This window comes from Anguilla rostrata, chromosome 2 (genome assembly GCF_018555375.3).
Source record: "Anguilla rostrata isolate EN2019 chromosome 2, ASM1855537v3, whole genome shotgun sequence".
NCBI lineage: Eukaryota > Metazoa > Chordata > Actinopteri > Anguilliformes > Anguillidae > Anguilla > Anguilla rostrata.
Window position 1 is genome coordinate 50,072,718 of NC_057934.1, and position 15,894 is coordinate 50,088,611.

At 40.7% G+C, this 15,894-nt stretch overlaps 1 protein-coding gene across 1 annotated transcript in view; it reads left to right on the plus strand.

Moving 5' to 3' along the window:
- The first annotated feature begins 9,381 nt into the window (after nt 1-9,381).
- cpped1 (calcineurin-like phosphoesterase domain containing 1) overlaps nt 9,382-15,894 on the plus strand; it is a 39,939-nt gene continuing 33,426 nt past the window's right edge. Inside the window, exons 1-2 of the mRNA XM_064322807.1 lie at nt 9,382-9,603; nt 15,325-15,543. Coding sequence (XP_064178877.1) covers nt 9,540-9,603; nt 15,325-15,543 — 283 coding nt within the window. The 5' untranslated portion in view covers nt 9,382-9,539. The remainder of the gene's footprint in view (nt 9,604-15,324; nt 15,544-15,894) is intronic.

The window sequence follows — 15,894 nt, forward strand, 5'->3', positions numbered from 1 at the left end:
GGACAGCGTGTCATAGGACCTAGTGAAGGAGGGAGAGAGGGAGGGGTGGGAGAATAAAGGGATCATCATAGCCCTCGCATAGCAACAGATTTCGGGACTATACATTGTTCAAAACTAGATTTAAGGTTCACACAGCCCTCCATCCCCATCGGAATTTATTATTTAGCCTATGCTACGTTTGCCTAAATTACTCTGCCATGTTATACCTGCAGGTATAAACTGTAAATGTAGCCCAGTAGAACAAGATAACAGAGACGAAGTATCGTATAGTTTAGTATGGCTATTATAGTCACTTGTTTCCATGAAGCGATGCTTTCACCAGAATTAAGACAGCGTGAGTGAGTTTCAAACTTAAACATACCTGTGCTACTAATGAAGACCTTTCACTTTTAAAAGCGTACCTATGTTAAATCAAACCACGTTGTATTTCAACAGTATTGTGCAATGTGACAAATCACTTGACGTCGTAAACCGTCTCTTACCAACTCTCAGTTGCTTGGCATCAGTGGTGCGTGCGCAACACTAATCTTTCTAGATAGCCCACCTATACAGCATTGATAAGTATTACGTAACCGTCCTTTCGCCATAGATGACTTTCAAACCAAGCTGTGATGAACAGTAGAGCCATTGATTCTAGATTAATTTATTCGTTTACAAAAATTGTGGCTGCATAACTGAATATTTTGTCATTTCAAATGTAGACAGTAAATGTCCAGTGTTAATTCAACTCTTAATAGATAGCATTTGTGTTATCTTTTAGTGCTGAATTAACAGTAAACCTGAAAGTAGAGGAATTGTACCATAATCGACGTTGTCAATCATATGAGCTAATAATAAGGGACAAAGGGTAGGCTATTTCAGGTTACTTTTTTCAACCGAAAACAAATTTTGTGAAGGGACTTATGTCCTCGTTCAAGGTGCCACACATCAGTTTCAGTTTATTTCCTGTTGTCATACCCTCGATTGGCATTATATTCCTTATTTTATGCTTGGCGTGCATCAGGAAACGGAGGATGTTTATTGTCACTTTTAAAAATATTTTCCCGCTCTGTATTGGAATGTAGAGGCAGTAGGAGTTCAATGCGCTTCTTACTGTTCTTAAGTGACATTTTTAAAGCCTTTAACATTTTATCTATGCATTCATTGATTTAGCATTTAGTTTTGTCAAAAAAAGCATAAGCATACAATCTTTGGCTTAAGGAAACTGTAGTAGATGTGTAACCCTAACCCCAGACATAAGGCTAACCCTAACCCTAACCCTAGCCATAACCCTAACACTAATGGTAACTCTAACCTTAACCCAAGTCGTAACACTAATCTAACCCTAGGAGAAACCCTAACCCAAACCTCAGCCAAAACCCTAACCCTAGCAGTAACCCTAGCCGTAACCCTAACCCTAGCCATAACCCTAACCCTAAACCTAGCCGAAACCTTAAAACTAACCCTAGCCATAACCCTAACCCTAACCCTAGCCAAAACCCTAACCCTAACCGTAGCTGCAACCCTAACCCTAACCCTAATCCTACCCGTAACCCTGACCCTAACCCTAGTCGTAACCCTAACCCTAGCCGTAACCCTAACACTACCCCTAGCCGTAACCCTAACCCTAGCCTTAACCCTAACCCTAGCCGTAACCGTAACCTTAACCCTAGCCGCAACCCTAACCCTAACCCTAGCCGTAACCCTAACCTTCACCCAAGCCCTAACCCTAACACTACCCTTAGCGGTAACTCTAACCGTAACCCTAGAGGTAATCCTAAACGTAAACTTAGCCATAACTCTAAGCCTAACCCTAGCCGTATCCCTAACCCTAACCCAAGCCGAAACCCTAACCCTAACTCTATCAGTATCCCTAACGCTAGCCGTAACCCTAACCCTAAGCCTAGCCATAAACCTAACCCTAACCCTAGGCGTAACCCTAACCCTAAGCCTAGCCGTAACCCTAACCCTAAGCCTAGACATAAACCTAACCCTAACCCTAGCCGTAACCCTAACCCTAAGCCTAGCCGTAACCCTAACCCTAACTCTAGCCGTAACCCTAACCCAAGCCGTAACCCTAACCCTAACCCTAGCCATTACGCTAACCCTAGCCGTAACCTTAAAACATATCCTAGCCGTAACCCTAACCCTAGCCATTACCTTAACCCTAACCCTCAGCATAGCCCTAACGCTAACCCTATCCAAACCCATAATCCTAGAAGTAACCCTAACCCTAGCCAAAACCCTAACCCTTAGCGTAGCAGAGATCCTAACATTAACCCTAACCCTAGCCGTAACCCTAACCTTAACCATAGCCATAAGCGTAACCCTAGCCATAACCCTAGCCGTAACCTTAACCCTAACCCTAGCCCGTATCCCTAATCCTAACCGTAACCCTAACCCTAGACGTAACCCTAACCCTAGCCGTAACCAAAACCCTAACCCTAGCCGTAACCCTACCCTTAACCATAGCTGTAACCTTAACCCTGACCCAAACCCTAGCCATAACCCTAACTCTATGCCTAGCCGTAACCCTAACCATAACCGTAGCCATAACCCTAACCCAAACCCTATCCATATCCCTAACCCTAACTCTAGCAGTAACCATAACCCTAGCCATAACTCTAACCCTAGCCATAACCCTAACCCTAGCCTTAACGCTTACCCTAAGCCTAGCCGTAACCCGAACCCTAGCTATAACCCTAATCCCAGCTGTAACCCAAACCCTAATCCTAGGTGCAGCTGCAACCCTAACCATAGCCATAACCCTAACCCTACCCCAAGCGGTATTACGCTTCCCCTAGCCGTATACCTAACCCTAGCCCTAGTCATAAGCCTAACCCTACCCCACCAATTTTTAGACCAGGCCTATTGTTTTAGAATGTCCTTACCCCTTTTGCCCTTGATGAACAGCTGCCCCTCTGCCGAACTACTGTTTCTGCAGAATCTTCAGGCTAGCCTAATTCTTTTTTTTGATGGCTCAGGTACAGCCAACTTTTTTCTGATTTATCCTTGTACATACTAGTTTTGGGATTTCCTCACAACTTTTACTAAAGTTTGATTAATCAAGTTCTGTGGTATCGTGCAGTGTTATGCTGTGCTACACATTTTTCATTAAAAATGTTATTATTATTATTATTATTATTATTATATGAGAGTCTTCATAGGTTTTTCATTGAAAAGTTAGTATCAATAATGAAGTGCCATATTTCAGATTTTATCTGTCCTAGAATTTATCTATAGAATTTATTTCAGTCCTAGTTAGGACTGTTAACTGGACAATATAATAATAATAATAATAATAATAATTTGAATATTGTATTCCAAAAACAACAGTTTGATTTTAGTAGAACATTTTTCTATTATTGCATTGCCATAAAATGTGTTTGATATTTTTAGTTGCTTCCTGCCGTGCATGTTATGTCCACAAGGGGTGTAAGATCAGCACAAAGGCAAGGGATTGTATGTTCTGCTCAAAGATTTTAGAAAAATCGCTGATGGATAGTGACAAAGCAGGGTTGGGTAATCCTTATTTACAACTGTAAGTAAATTCACTCACAATATCATCGTCTGTAACAACGACCTGAAGTTATTAGATCACGAATCAACAGTCTGAATCAGGTATTTTAACCTAATGTGGTTATTTTACATTGACCACAACATTGCCATTCTATAAGAAAAACTTGAAGAACAAAATAAGCAACAATGTCATTGAGGAACAGTTACATTTAATTTTAGCAGCCTGTATTACCACATTGGGCTGTACTGGTAAATCAATTCCTTTTACAGATTATTTGCCAAAAACACAAGATGGTCCAAGTGCTGCTTCGTTTTTATTTAGAATGTTCCCTGCTGAGGATAACACACACTCCACAGAAGTACCAAGAATGTTCAGGTATTTCAGCGCAATGTTTTTCCAGTACGAGATGATTCAGGTGAACTGGTAGTGATACTTGCTTTACATACACCATCATCGCTTGCTGTAGAACATTAGTGAGCTCAGGTCACTTTAAAAAAATCCAAAGTCTGATTGCTATGCACCAGTGAAAAATAATTCAGAAGCAAGAGCTAACATTTTGAAACACAGAATGTTAGATTTTCAGTATACATATCAGATAAAATCAACATTTTAACAGTTAAAACAATTTGTTTTTTATTTAAGGCATGTTAAAATTTTGAATACAAAACTGACAGCCCTAATCCTTTTATATTTTATAAGCTAGGCTTACCAAGCTCTTTTCATTAGCTCCAGTCAATAAAAAAAAAAATAATAATAAAATAAAAACTTGCGTTTGTGATTAATGGAATGTTGCTTAATAAAAAAAAAAAATTGAAAATTAATATTTTATATATTTTAGCCTTTAACTTCCACATGTCTTCAACAAGTCTGATCGCCAAGTCTGATCGCCATCTTGTTTTACTAATTTTGAAGAAATGTAAGTAATTTAGCCAAGTTACTTTGTAAAAATACTTTTGCACTGAAAACCTGACATAAGAAGTCAACAACTACCAAGAACTAATTTTCAATGCAATCTGTCTCGACCAGACTAGCTAGTTGGCTTGCTAGCTAGCATACAGTGTTATTGGCTCATTAAAGGAGCAATAGGTACTCTCTAAAAGGGAGAACTACAAGCCAGCCCAAAGCATGACACCACCTGTTAGTTGCTCTCGATTAAAACTCGACCCCTACAATCGAAACTCTCACTGTGTCTTTGTGCACAGTGGTGGTACAGCGCTGATCATTGTGTGATGGGAAACTGGCTACTGTAATATCTAAAATGTCAAGCAATGAGTCTTACACCAGACAAGTAATGAATAATATATTTATAAAGCAACATTACAAATATGCTGTAATGGCAACTGGCTAACTAGCTAACTGCCGCTTATTGTGAATAGTTCAATGGTCATAACTGACTTCCTTGTGTTGATGTGGCTAGACTGGACTAAGAAATAGGCAGTTTAATTTTGTACTATTTTGTGTGTCATATTTGCACTATGAACCACAATTTGGGGATGAAAGAAGCATACAGTGAGCACACGCAGCCAGTTCTCCTTTTCCCATGCTTGTGTTTAATCGGCATTTCATGAGCATTAATAAAGTGATCAGACTGGCATGTCCTTCACTGAAATCGCTATACTGGTGTCAGAAGTGAGTTTAAAACTGAAGAAGAACACACCTTCTCAGGAGACAGCCAGAGGGGATGAGTGAGCAGAGGAAGACGGCAGTGCGGATAGCCACCCCGTGGCAAGAAAGAGGTAGCAGTGAGGTGGGGCTAATGAGTTTGCAGCTGGGCGAGACCAAGCAGAAATTCCATGAGCAAAAAGAACCATTTCTGCTGGCAGCATCCCTGGAAGGCTGAATGGTTGAGTGGTTCGTAGAGGAACAGGGAGTTCATTCTACCACTGAGGAGCTAGAGTGGAGAAACTCTGTAGTTGGAACGAGGGCTTGTGCTTTGAGTGCCTCATTTCAGCGCTGGCTAGATTTTTTGGGGAGGTAACGCTAATCATCACTCTGAAAGAAAAGCTGCTCTCAAAAGAGATGACACCCAGGGAGAAAATGGGTCTGTACACTGCGGATGTGCAGCGGCTATTTACAACTCAGTGGCTCATCTAGAGACAGCCTGGCTCTCAACACGTTCCTAAGAGGGCTCTGCCTGGTTTACTTGAGGAAGCAGGTCTGCATCGCCCATCCCAGCAGCCTGAGTGAGGCGCTGGTGCAAGCAGAAGACTTGGAGGCAATCCTGCTTGACCAGCAGCACAACTCTTCTGACAGTACATGGTGCGGTCGGTTCTGAAGAAGGGGGCAGTCAAGAAGTGATGTCAGTTCTGGCTCAGGCGGTGACAAAACCCTGACGTGACTGGTGATGCTGGTGTGGGCCATCTGATGTAAAACTAGAAATGGCAGGCTGTTAAAGAGGGCGGCAGCAACAGTCTGGAAATGGGGACATACTGGCATAGCTGGGGCACCTCCAGTCTGTGGGCAGGAGTGCTCCAAGAAGACAAAAGTGGGCCGCTTGGGCTACAATGAAGATAGCATTTTACGTGTGTTGTGAGGTAGCCGGCACACCAGTAGCTGCACTAATTGACATAGGTTCTACTATTAGTTTAAGTCAACCGGGACTGTTAGCATGTAGCACACTGTGGATAACTACAGACACCCTGGCACTGGCTTGAGCGTTAATAAACGAGCGCAATGGGTCAGAAAAAGTCATCCGTTTGGCATGATCTTCGCTGAAATTGCTACAGTATTATACAGGAGCAATGAAATTGCCCATCACAACAGCTCCGAGTTCCGAGTTGGCTAAACGTAATGTTTTCTTCTCAAGAACTAGCTAAAGTCAACAAATGGTTATGTCTTTACACACAAGTACTAAATATAGCAAATGTTCAGACGTTAGCCTGTCAGGGTTCTATCAAAGATACTCCCCCTAAAGGTTCTAAATATCCAGCTATATAAATGGATGACAATGTAAATCACTTTTGGATAAAAGACCAAACGACCAAATGACCAAACTTTTGGTCCATGGTTTTATTTCTCCTTTGTGTTCCTCTTCTCTCCTCTTTGCTGTCACCTGTTTCTGTCTCTGACTAAAACTGATTACCATTCTTTCTACCCAAACTAGGCTATCTATCTACTGTCTTCTTCAAATAGCTGGATTGTGAAAATGGGCAGGTATGCCTGCAGAATTTCCTGGAATATTAAAAGGAGAATAAAACATGCAGCAAATGTGCTTTGGATATATTTATCTTATTGGATATTATATCCAGTTGGTAGATTGGGACAGAACAGTTTGGCAGGATGAACTGCTTGGTGCCAGTCCACAGCACAGTGATCTGAAAGAATATGAGAATATTGTATTTGTGTGTTGGTCACAGCTTTTATATGAATGCATTGATCAACCAATCTACACATTAGAATGTGAAAGATAGAGAAACATCTGAATGTCAACAGAATGAAAGTGGAGACTATGAGGGGTCGCTGGGATATTGTGTATTAGAGGTAGCCCTGCTGTGAGGTTTCAAATGGAGGCTTTGAATGAGCAATAATTCAAAATTACGACTTGTGGTACAGTCATCAAGAGAGACAATGCTGAAATTGCATAAGGACAAAGTTGTTACTTAAGAAGGTAAATAACTGAATGATGCAAAAGAGACTTGAGAATGATATGGAAAGGATTAAAGTGATATAATCAAAAATAATTATCACAAGAAACTATATTAATAAACTTTCACAAACTATTACAGTTTGGAGTAAAATAATATCCTCAAGTAACTATCTACAAAAGTGGAGCAAGCCAAAACCAAAAATAAAAGGAATAATTACATTAAGATTTAATATACAAAATAATTTTGCGGTGTGGAAGTTATGTTGAGATTGATTGATCCTTACATTACCTTTTCACAGAGCACAGGTTCATTTTTTCTGAAAATACTGTTGGACTGAGGAGAACCAGGGATGGGAAGGACAAGTTCATGCAAGCCAGTGGATATGAGTCAGAGAGACTGAGGATCAAATGTACTGAGGATCATCCTTTTCTGCTCTCCCGTCTGGCAACTATAAACGCATTAACTGCTCACAATGTTCCTTTACTTACGGGTGTAAGACCTGCAGTCATCCCCATTGAGGACGCATTAAGTGGGCTATTACTTGTAGTACCACACGCTCTACCTCATTCATTGCCTGTGCAGCATGTTGTATGTCGGCAACACATTCATAGCTCTCCACACTAGGATCTCCAAACTCCGAAGTGATATCAGGACAGGTGATGTATGCAACCCTGTTCCGGTCCATTTCAAACAAGGCGATCGGCAGTGAGAGGTTAACTTATCCACCCAGGGGAGGTAACCATAAAAAACTCCTCCAACATGAAACATTTTGGATACACACCATGAATACTCCTCTAATAGCCTTAATGAGCAGTTTGATATCAAACGTTTTTTAAATAACTCACTATAGCCTTTGTTTTACTTAGACATGCTCCCCCTGGTGCCCTAGGTATTTCTTGACTTACCAGTACAGCCCAATGTGGGGTTCTTTGCGAGTCGCCGTGTGTCTTCAGTATTAATGTAGTTGTCTTCTTTGGTAGAATGTCCTTTCTTGTCAGCCTTTGCCATTAGATAATTTAAGTATGAACTATCACTTTATTTTGATGTTGTTATGCTCACACTTTTTGTATTCGCTAACCTTTCTTTGTATTTGCTTTATCTGTAACCTTCAGCAGTTGAGTATGCTTTCTCTCCCACAAATATTAATTCCTTGCAAAACACATTGTACTGTTCTAACATTGTCATCTGTATATAGGCTATGTTACAGATTTCTCACCATGTCAGTGTGCTCTATTTCACATCATTATTTATTTACTGTGATGATTGGTTCAATGGGACCTTAAGTATGCTATATCAGCGGTGCTCCTCCCATTTATGCATTGATGCCTGATGAAGGTCTGACGAAATGTTGTGTTGTTAACTCAATAAATTCTTCGGAGCTTTTAATTTTGGTGTGTGTTTTTTTTTCTTTTTGAAGTTTATGTTTTGGGTGGCATGGTGGTGCAGTGGGTAGCACTGACGCCTCACAGCAAGAAGGTCCTGGGTTCAATTCTGGCCTGGGCCTTTCTGTGTGGATACTCCAGTTACTCTGGATTACTCCGGTTTCCTCCCACCATCCAAAGACATGCCGGTAGGCTAATTGGAGACTCTACATTGCCCATAGGTATGAGTGTGTGAATGAATGGTGTGTGTGCCCCGCGATAGATATGATGGCCTCTCCAAGGTGTATTCCTGCCTCTCGCCCAATGCATGCTGGGATAGGCTGCAGCACCCTGTGCGACCCTGCTCAGGATAAGTGGGTATAGATAATGGATGGATGGAAGTTTTTGTTTTGTGCACTCTAATATCCTCAGTGGCCGTGTGTGTGAGCACGCTCAAAAGGGCAGATGTCCATTTACAAAATTTTACGTTTAGTTTAATAACAACAGTGTTGTAGTCTGTTGCAATTGAATTACCCTCTAAATGTGTTTAGTTAAGCATGGTTCTTGTGTACATATTGATATTAAAATTATTAATATTCTAAAAGAAAATGGACATTGTTCTTTAGGGGGGCATCTTGCCTGGTTTACGCTAAATGTACGGTAAGGCAATGTAACACAGGCCTACCTGTAATGGCACTCGTGTAACACCATTGCTCTTTCAGTGAGGCTTAGCTGACCTAAAATAAAATGTAGAGCAGATTCAGCCAGGTACCTCAATCCCCACAATAGTCCAATTGGACTTTAATCCCCAAGCCTTACTTTGACTGGATTGAGTTCTATGGTGGCGAAGCTATAAACACAGTTCTTATACAGTTCAGTGATCCCAAGTCTGTGCAACCAGACAGTTTTAGCATCAAAATATCTCTGGCGCAACGACGATGAGCTGCAACAGACCTAAACAATGTACCGCCGATGTAATGGATCAGTGAATGAGGAAGGGGAACTCTTCAACTCTGAAACTAGCTACATTTGACTGAGTAATACCATTTGCGAACAGGACAGAACACATTACTTTTAAAGTCGCAATCAGTCATGGCTGCAGATGAGAACATATTTCTTAGAGCTAAAGATCGGACCTTTACAGGGCTGACGGAAGGTATGTGCACAGTCAACTGCGTACATTGCGGATATGTGGTTTGCATGAGGCTGGAGTCCACGGCGGACTGCAGCAATCAGGTTAGCGAATAGCTAGCAACAGACTAATGTATAACAGCTGTCTGGCTAGGTAGCCTATGTGTCAATGTATACACATCAGGAGCTAGCTAACATACTGGCAAGCTCATACAGAATGTCCATGTGAATAAGCATACAAAATGCAGCTATTCCTAATCGGAAACAAAATTCAATTTCAATATAACAACTGAGTCTTGTGGACGAGTTGGCTAGCGCAACTTCAAACAATAAGTCTGGTATTTACCTAACGCTTGATAAGAACGTAAAATCAATTCGTTTCATTTAGTGCTAGTGTTTTGCCAAGTTGCTCGGGAAGCAAGAAAAATAAGGCGAACAAGCCCACGTGATCAATAGTTAAACCGCGGAGTTGAAAGTGCTCACCGTGCAGCTATTTATTTGCTTATCGTTACAATTGCTGGGCGCGTTGTTTCACAGAATGACGCTGGCATCTGACTAGCTTGCCAGGACGGGGCGTGCTTTTCGTGCTTTCGTTTCGCAGCCCAAGAAAGGCAAATTCTACATGTTCTCGTTAATTCACGTGTTGAGTTTTCACTATTCGCTATAACAAAAACTAATTGGCTGTTTGTTTTGTTTATAAACAATTGTCATTTTTGCCTTTTGAATAGCATCACCAGCCTAAATGAAACAGAAATTGAAAGCAAAATTTGGCTTATGCACTTGCTGTAGCCTTTTATAATTTGCCCTACTTATTTGTTCAAAGTAATAATGAAATCAGTATAACCACTGTAGAACATTTTTACTAAAAGGGCAATAGAGGCATCAGATTTAATTTCACACAGGGCCTTGTTAGACGTCCAGCAATGATGCTCATTTTTGAATAATCCAATCCAAGCCCTCAGATGCCTTTGTTTAGAAGGAATTAAATGGCATATCTGTCTGGTGTTCTAATTCAAATTGATATCAGAAATTTAAATCAAGAGTGATGGGGCAGAGAAATATCAAAGGTCCAGAAAACTGAATTTAAATTGTGGTTATATTCCCCAGAAGCGACAATTGATTGTCTTCTTCATATTTCTTTCAAGTTTTTAACCCAATTATAGCCATTAAATTGTAATAAACGCTATTAGATTATTGTGACCTGTTCATCAGACAAGGACAGAGTGGACGTGTATCCTGTGCTCATTAACATTCATGTCCGTAAGACACATCATATGTAAACCATTTCTCATCGCTAGCTAGGTTAGAGCTGGTTAGAGCAGTAACTTTACACTACCAGACTAAACGAAAGAAAGCAACATAAACTAGGCTTTACTAACATTAACTAATCTTACCTTCAAGAAATCTTTGGGAGCCTCCTAGCACCTAGCTCCTGGCTCCTTGAAGGAGCATTCCTCAAAGATGGTACACCTTGATCGATTTTCGGGTCAGCTAAGGACCTCAGAGACAAAGGAGAAATACAATAAGCAGTTAGAATGCACCCACGTTGACAATGTGTGAATCCAGATGTCAGTTTCATGTATTTTTTGACCTGTTTGACCTTCCATACTAGGAAAGGAGGCAAGGAAAGGAAGGAAGGAGGTAAAAAAAAATAAGATCATGCAAATGTCATTGAATAGCTATTTGATATAGCCTGAGTGTACGATTCAGGTAAGATGTAGTTACCGTGATTAATTTTACTTTGCGTAAGGCAGCTCTGACTTTTCCACATTGGCGATGGGTACCAAAGCTGGTTTTCTGTTTTGGTTTTGCCATTTAGGCTAGTACTAAGGTGTGGAGGAAAACCAGACAAAGATTTTTTAAGAAACTTGCCTATACTTGCATTTGTGTATATTTTGAGTCCTAACAAGCAAATTCACTTGTCCCCAGCAGTGTTTTTTAATTGGTTATATCACCCTTGTGTTCACATTCCTCCACATCAAAGAGGTTTCATTAGTAACAGGTTTCAGCAATGCTAAACAGTCTTCAGCTACACCCCTTTATAGAAATTTAGATAACAGTATTCCGAGCTAAACTGAAACCTAAATATCAGGCAGTACGCTGAATACGTATGGGGCATCTAGCTGCCCAAGTATAAAGGAATGGCCTACTTGCTGTATGGAATCTGCTTATAAAAAGAATATTATATTGCTGACAAATCTGATGGTAGTAATTGGGATGGCAGGTATGCCATCCCGCCAAGTTACGCCTTGGCGGGGGCATGCCCCATACCTATACAGCACCAAGAGTTTGGCACTTTTCAGGGTTCCCCACAGAAATAACCACAACAGCCACAGACACTCAGCCCTTAAAAACATTAAATTCTGTACATTCTGACCCCATTTCAACAGACAGAATTCATGAACAACTTCATTCATTCATTCAACAACTTCACATGTGCACACAATAAAGCCCCAAACTAAGGGGATTTTGCGTTTTCTCCTTCTTCTTCTCTTCTTCTTCTTCTTCTTCTCATTCTTATTTTTCCTGCCGCCTATCCCACTAACAACATGTCTCCCCATTGGACATTTTACCGACACCAGCCAAATCTTCACCTACACGACCCAATCAAAAACTCGCATACACACGCTAAATACCCATGCCTTTTTACTCTGAAACATTTCCAGTTTAAACAGCTAGTCCACCTGTGGCCTAGTGGGCAAGGTTACAGTCTTGGGAACATTGGGTCGCAGGTTCAAGCCCAGATAGGAACACGTTTCTTTAACCTGCTTTTACCCTCACTAATAATTGTCTACTACTTCTCAATTATTGCTTTTGCACCATAACTTGTTCCTGGTTATGGTTATACACTTTGTTGTACGTCGCTCTGGATAAGAGCGTCTGCCAAATGCCTGTAATGTAATGTAATATCTACCCGCCATTCACCGAATGTATACACTGCATTATGACGTACCTTCTGCACATTCAGTTTTTAACTGGCTACAATATTGCAAAGCCATATGGATTCAACGGGAGCTCTTCTCTGCTTACTGGCCTGTGTTCTTCTTTAAAACCACGGACAGGTTTGCTAATGATATTTCACGCATTGCATAGCTATGTCATGGTGCTGCGCTAACAAAGTCACAGACTGGTAAACCTCCGGTTGAAGGATTGAATCCCGCCTCGCCCTCATGCAGATAATTTCCTCTTTTACACTAACGTTTTCTTACGCTTATATTTGCTTTCCCAAAACTCACTCATGGCCACCCATATGCATTTCATGACGGCAAATGTATTCTTTTTATTAAAAACTTACACCAGTTCACCACTGTGCCATTTCGACTAACTACATTTCTTCACTTGGCTACCGTACAAAACCTTCTTATCAGCGAGCGCCACGTTTCTACATTCATGTTACCTCGCCCTGTTCTCTATCTAGCCACATACAAACAATTACTACGTATGTACGTTCTGCAACTCCCCATTAAAACATTACATTGAAAATCATGACTCACTCATAATTATAACTACTAGTACTGAACATGAGAAAAGCACATCAGTGCAATAGATTTCACACGTTACTTAACCCTTCGCTTTAACGACTGTTGCTGTATACCGACTGTTATATATACTGTTCGATAAGGAAACTAAGCTCGCTCATGGTCACTTCATTTACTTCGCATTATAGTCTGTGATCATGTCAACCTTCACCTACATGCCCATTTTGCTGTGACTTGAAAGTGACTTGAAAGAATTGAGGAAATATTGGGTAGCACTGCTTTGGAATACATCTTATTTAATTTCGGTGAGGCAAGATAGCCTATATTGTTTGTAGCACCGTAACTTGGCGTAATTTTGATATCAATACTTTTAATGGCAGGCCTGGATTTTGGCAGTCTGAATGAAAGAGTTATAGACGGTGTATGTCTTGTATGTGTGAGTAACTTGGCATTTTTGTACGTTGAAAACTTGTTTTTTATGAGATATAACAAAACAAAACAGGTCTCCATTTACTGCTAAGCAAGCTTGCAGTAGGCCATCATCCTCCATTTTATGAATTTAGTTGGGTACTCCATGATACTGTGTAAATCTGGACTGGTCCTCTTTTTCTAGTGAATAGTAAGCGGATAGTTTAAACATATATGAGGTGCCCGATCTTATGTGAAATGAAAGAACCATTTTTTTTCTCTGATTACCATCCAAGCAGAAAGAGTTCTCTACAGAGAAGATAATTACAGAGTCAAGAACTTGTTAGGGAATTCCCAGTTGTGGGTATCTCTTTATTTTTTTTCCTTTTTTTTCAAAGATTCTGTGCGAGAGTGGAAAATTACCATAAACCCTCTGGAATGGGAAGCACTGCCCGCATGTCAAACATTTTAGAGGCAGTTGAGCAGAAAGCTCTGGGGACTAAAGCCCGTTCACACATGCATCTTAACCCGTAAATGTTCTGGCAATTTTTCATGTTAACTTCATGTGTGAACAGGTGCTGTAGTCAATTTTCTCATGTTCCTCCAATTTGTTGGGTCAGGGCCTAGTAAGTTTGTACGGAAATCTTTCACCGTGGCTCTAGTGTGAACAAAAGCAGCAACAGTCCCGGATAATACAGCCAAAATGGGACAGCATTCTTATGTAAGGCCTTTCATTTCTGGCACAATTTCTTTAATAGTCTAAATACTTTATTGAATCTGCCCTCTCAACAGTTCTTGCACAACTATGTGACATTACAGATAGTAGATATTGGAGCTGCATTGTGTGATTTTTTGAAGGAAACTTTTAATTTAGGAATGCAATATAGGCCTAAGTGTCACTGTCCTTGTGTGACGTGGCACGATTACATAATTGCCATCATTGCCTAGGCTACTTCTCTCTGGTGAACATCTGTGTTAGGCTCCTCCTGTTTTAAGTGTCTTTTTACACAATGGCTAGCACCACATATGGCAGATATAGCTAGCTATTTAACTTTGTTAACTGAATTATGTTTGTTGCACTTTTCTGTGATTTTTAGCTGAAAAACAATGCTTCCATTGTTTATCTAACGTTTACTATTTGGGCTAACTGAGCTACAGTATATTGGCTATTGGAATCTGCGTGAAGGGGTTAAAAGGTCAACACATGAAAATTTGACGAAACAAGATATTGCCCATAGCAGGCTGTGCAGGGGGAGCAGGCTGTGCAGTTACACTGGCAATGTTCCATGTCCCAGTGAACAAAGGCCATAATGTAGATGTCTAGAGGGGTGGAAATCTAGGGTGAGAGAAGTTTTGACATAAATGGAATCGATTAACCGTAATACAGCGCAGGCTTTATCCAGTCGGCTATAAAACTTTAACTTTTCAATTGAATATAGCTGGGGTTTCTCCTGAACACTTAGAAGGCATTTCACTGACTTTTCACCACAAAAATGTTCACTGGGGTGTGAAAGGGGCTAAAGTGAGGGGAGTCCCAGTGCAGTGCCCCAGGATGCAGTTGAGGAGATGTGCACTGTTTTTCTTAATGAAATGAAAAACACTCATTAGCTAGTAGCAAGGGGAATACACTTGAGTGGGTCTGTCATATGATCCCTGTTAAAGTTTTGCATGTCATCTTCTTTATTGTTAAGTAATTTCATTTCAAAAGTCCTATGTAATCTAAGATTATGTAAAGCATTGCATGGTATTGCTTCAGCATTCATTGATGGAACATGAATAATTCACATTAGTTGTTTGCAGGAAGCTTGTCAGTCGTGATGGTGGAAAGACGTGTTCTCTCCTCATTCCCCTTCCCATAGAAGAGCAAGGAGAGTGGAGCGGGCCGTTCTACTTCATCCAGGGGGCAGACCCTCAGCTAGGCCTGATGAAGGCATGGAGAGAGGGAAACTGTGACAGTCCAGGCGAAGAGTGGGCGGAGGAGGTCCGCCTGACCAAACAGGCAGTGCAGGCGGTCAACAAACTGAGCCCCAAGCCTCGTTTCATGGTGCTGTGTGGGGACCTGATTCATGCCATGCCAGGTAAGCTGGACAAGGGCTTTCTTTGTTCCTTTCATGGCTCATTGTTCCTATTTTTTAGGCCTTGTACTGGAGTTATAACCTCAGCGGTTATATTCCTTTTCTATTTTATATTTTAGGGCATTCATTTTTTGTTCATAAAATCCAATGAATTTAGGAGATAAAAGTTTTTTTTCCTGTTTGTTTTATTTACCTGACATTTTAAGAAAAGCTGTCATTAGCTGTTTGTATAACAGACAAATTAATCCCTTCTGTGGAGTGTCAATACTTGTTGCAGCATTTATTGCTAATGTGATGAAGGAATTTTAATGGTGCACTTGGGTGATTTTTCAAAACGGACAATGAAAGATGGCT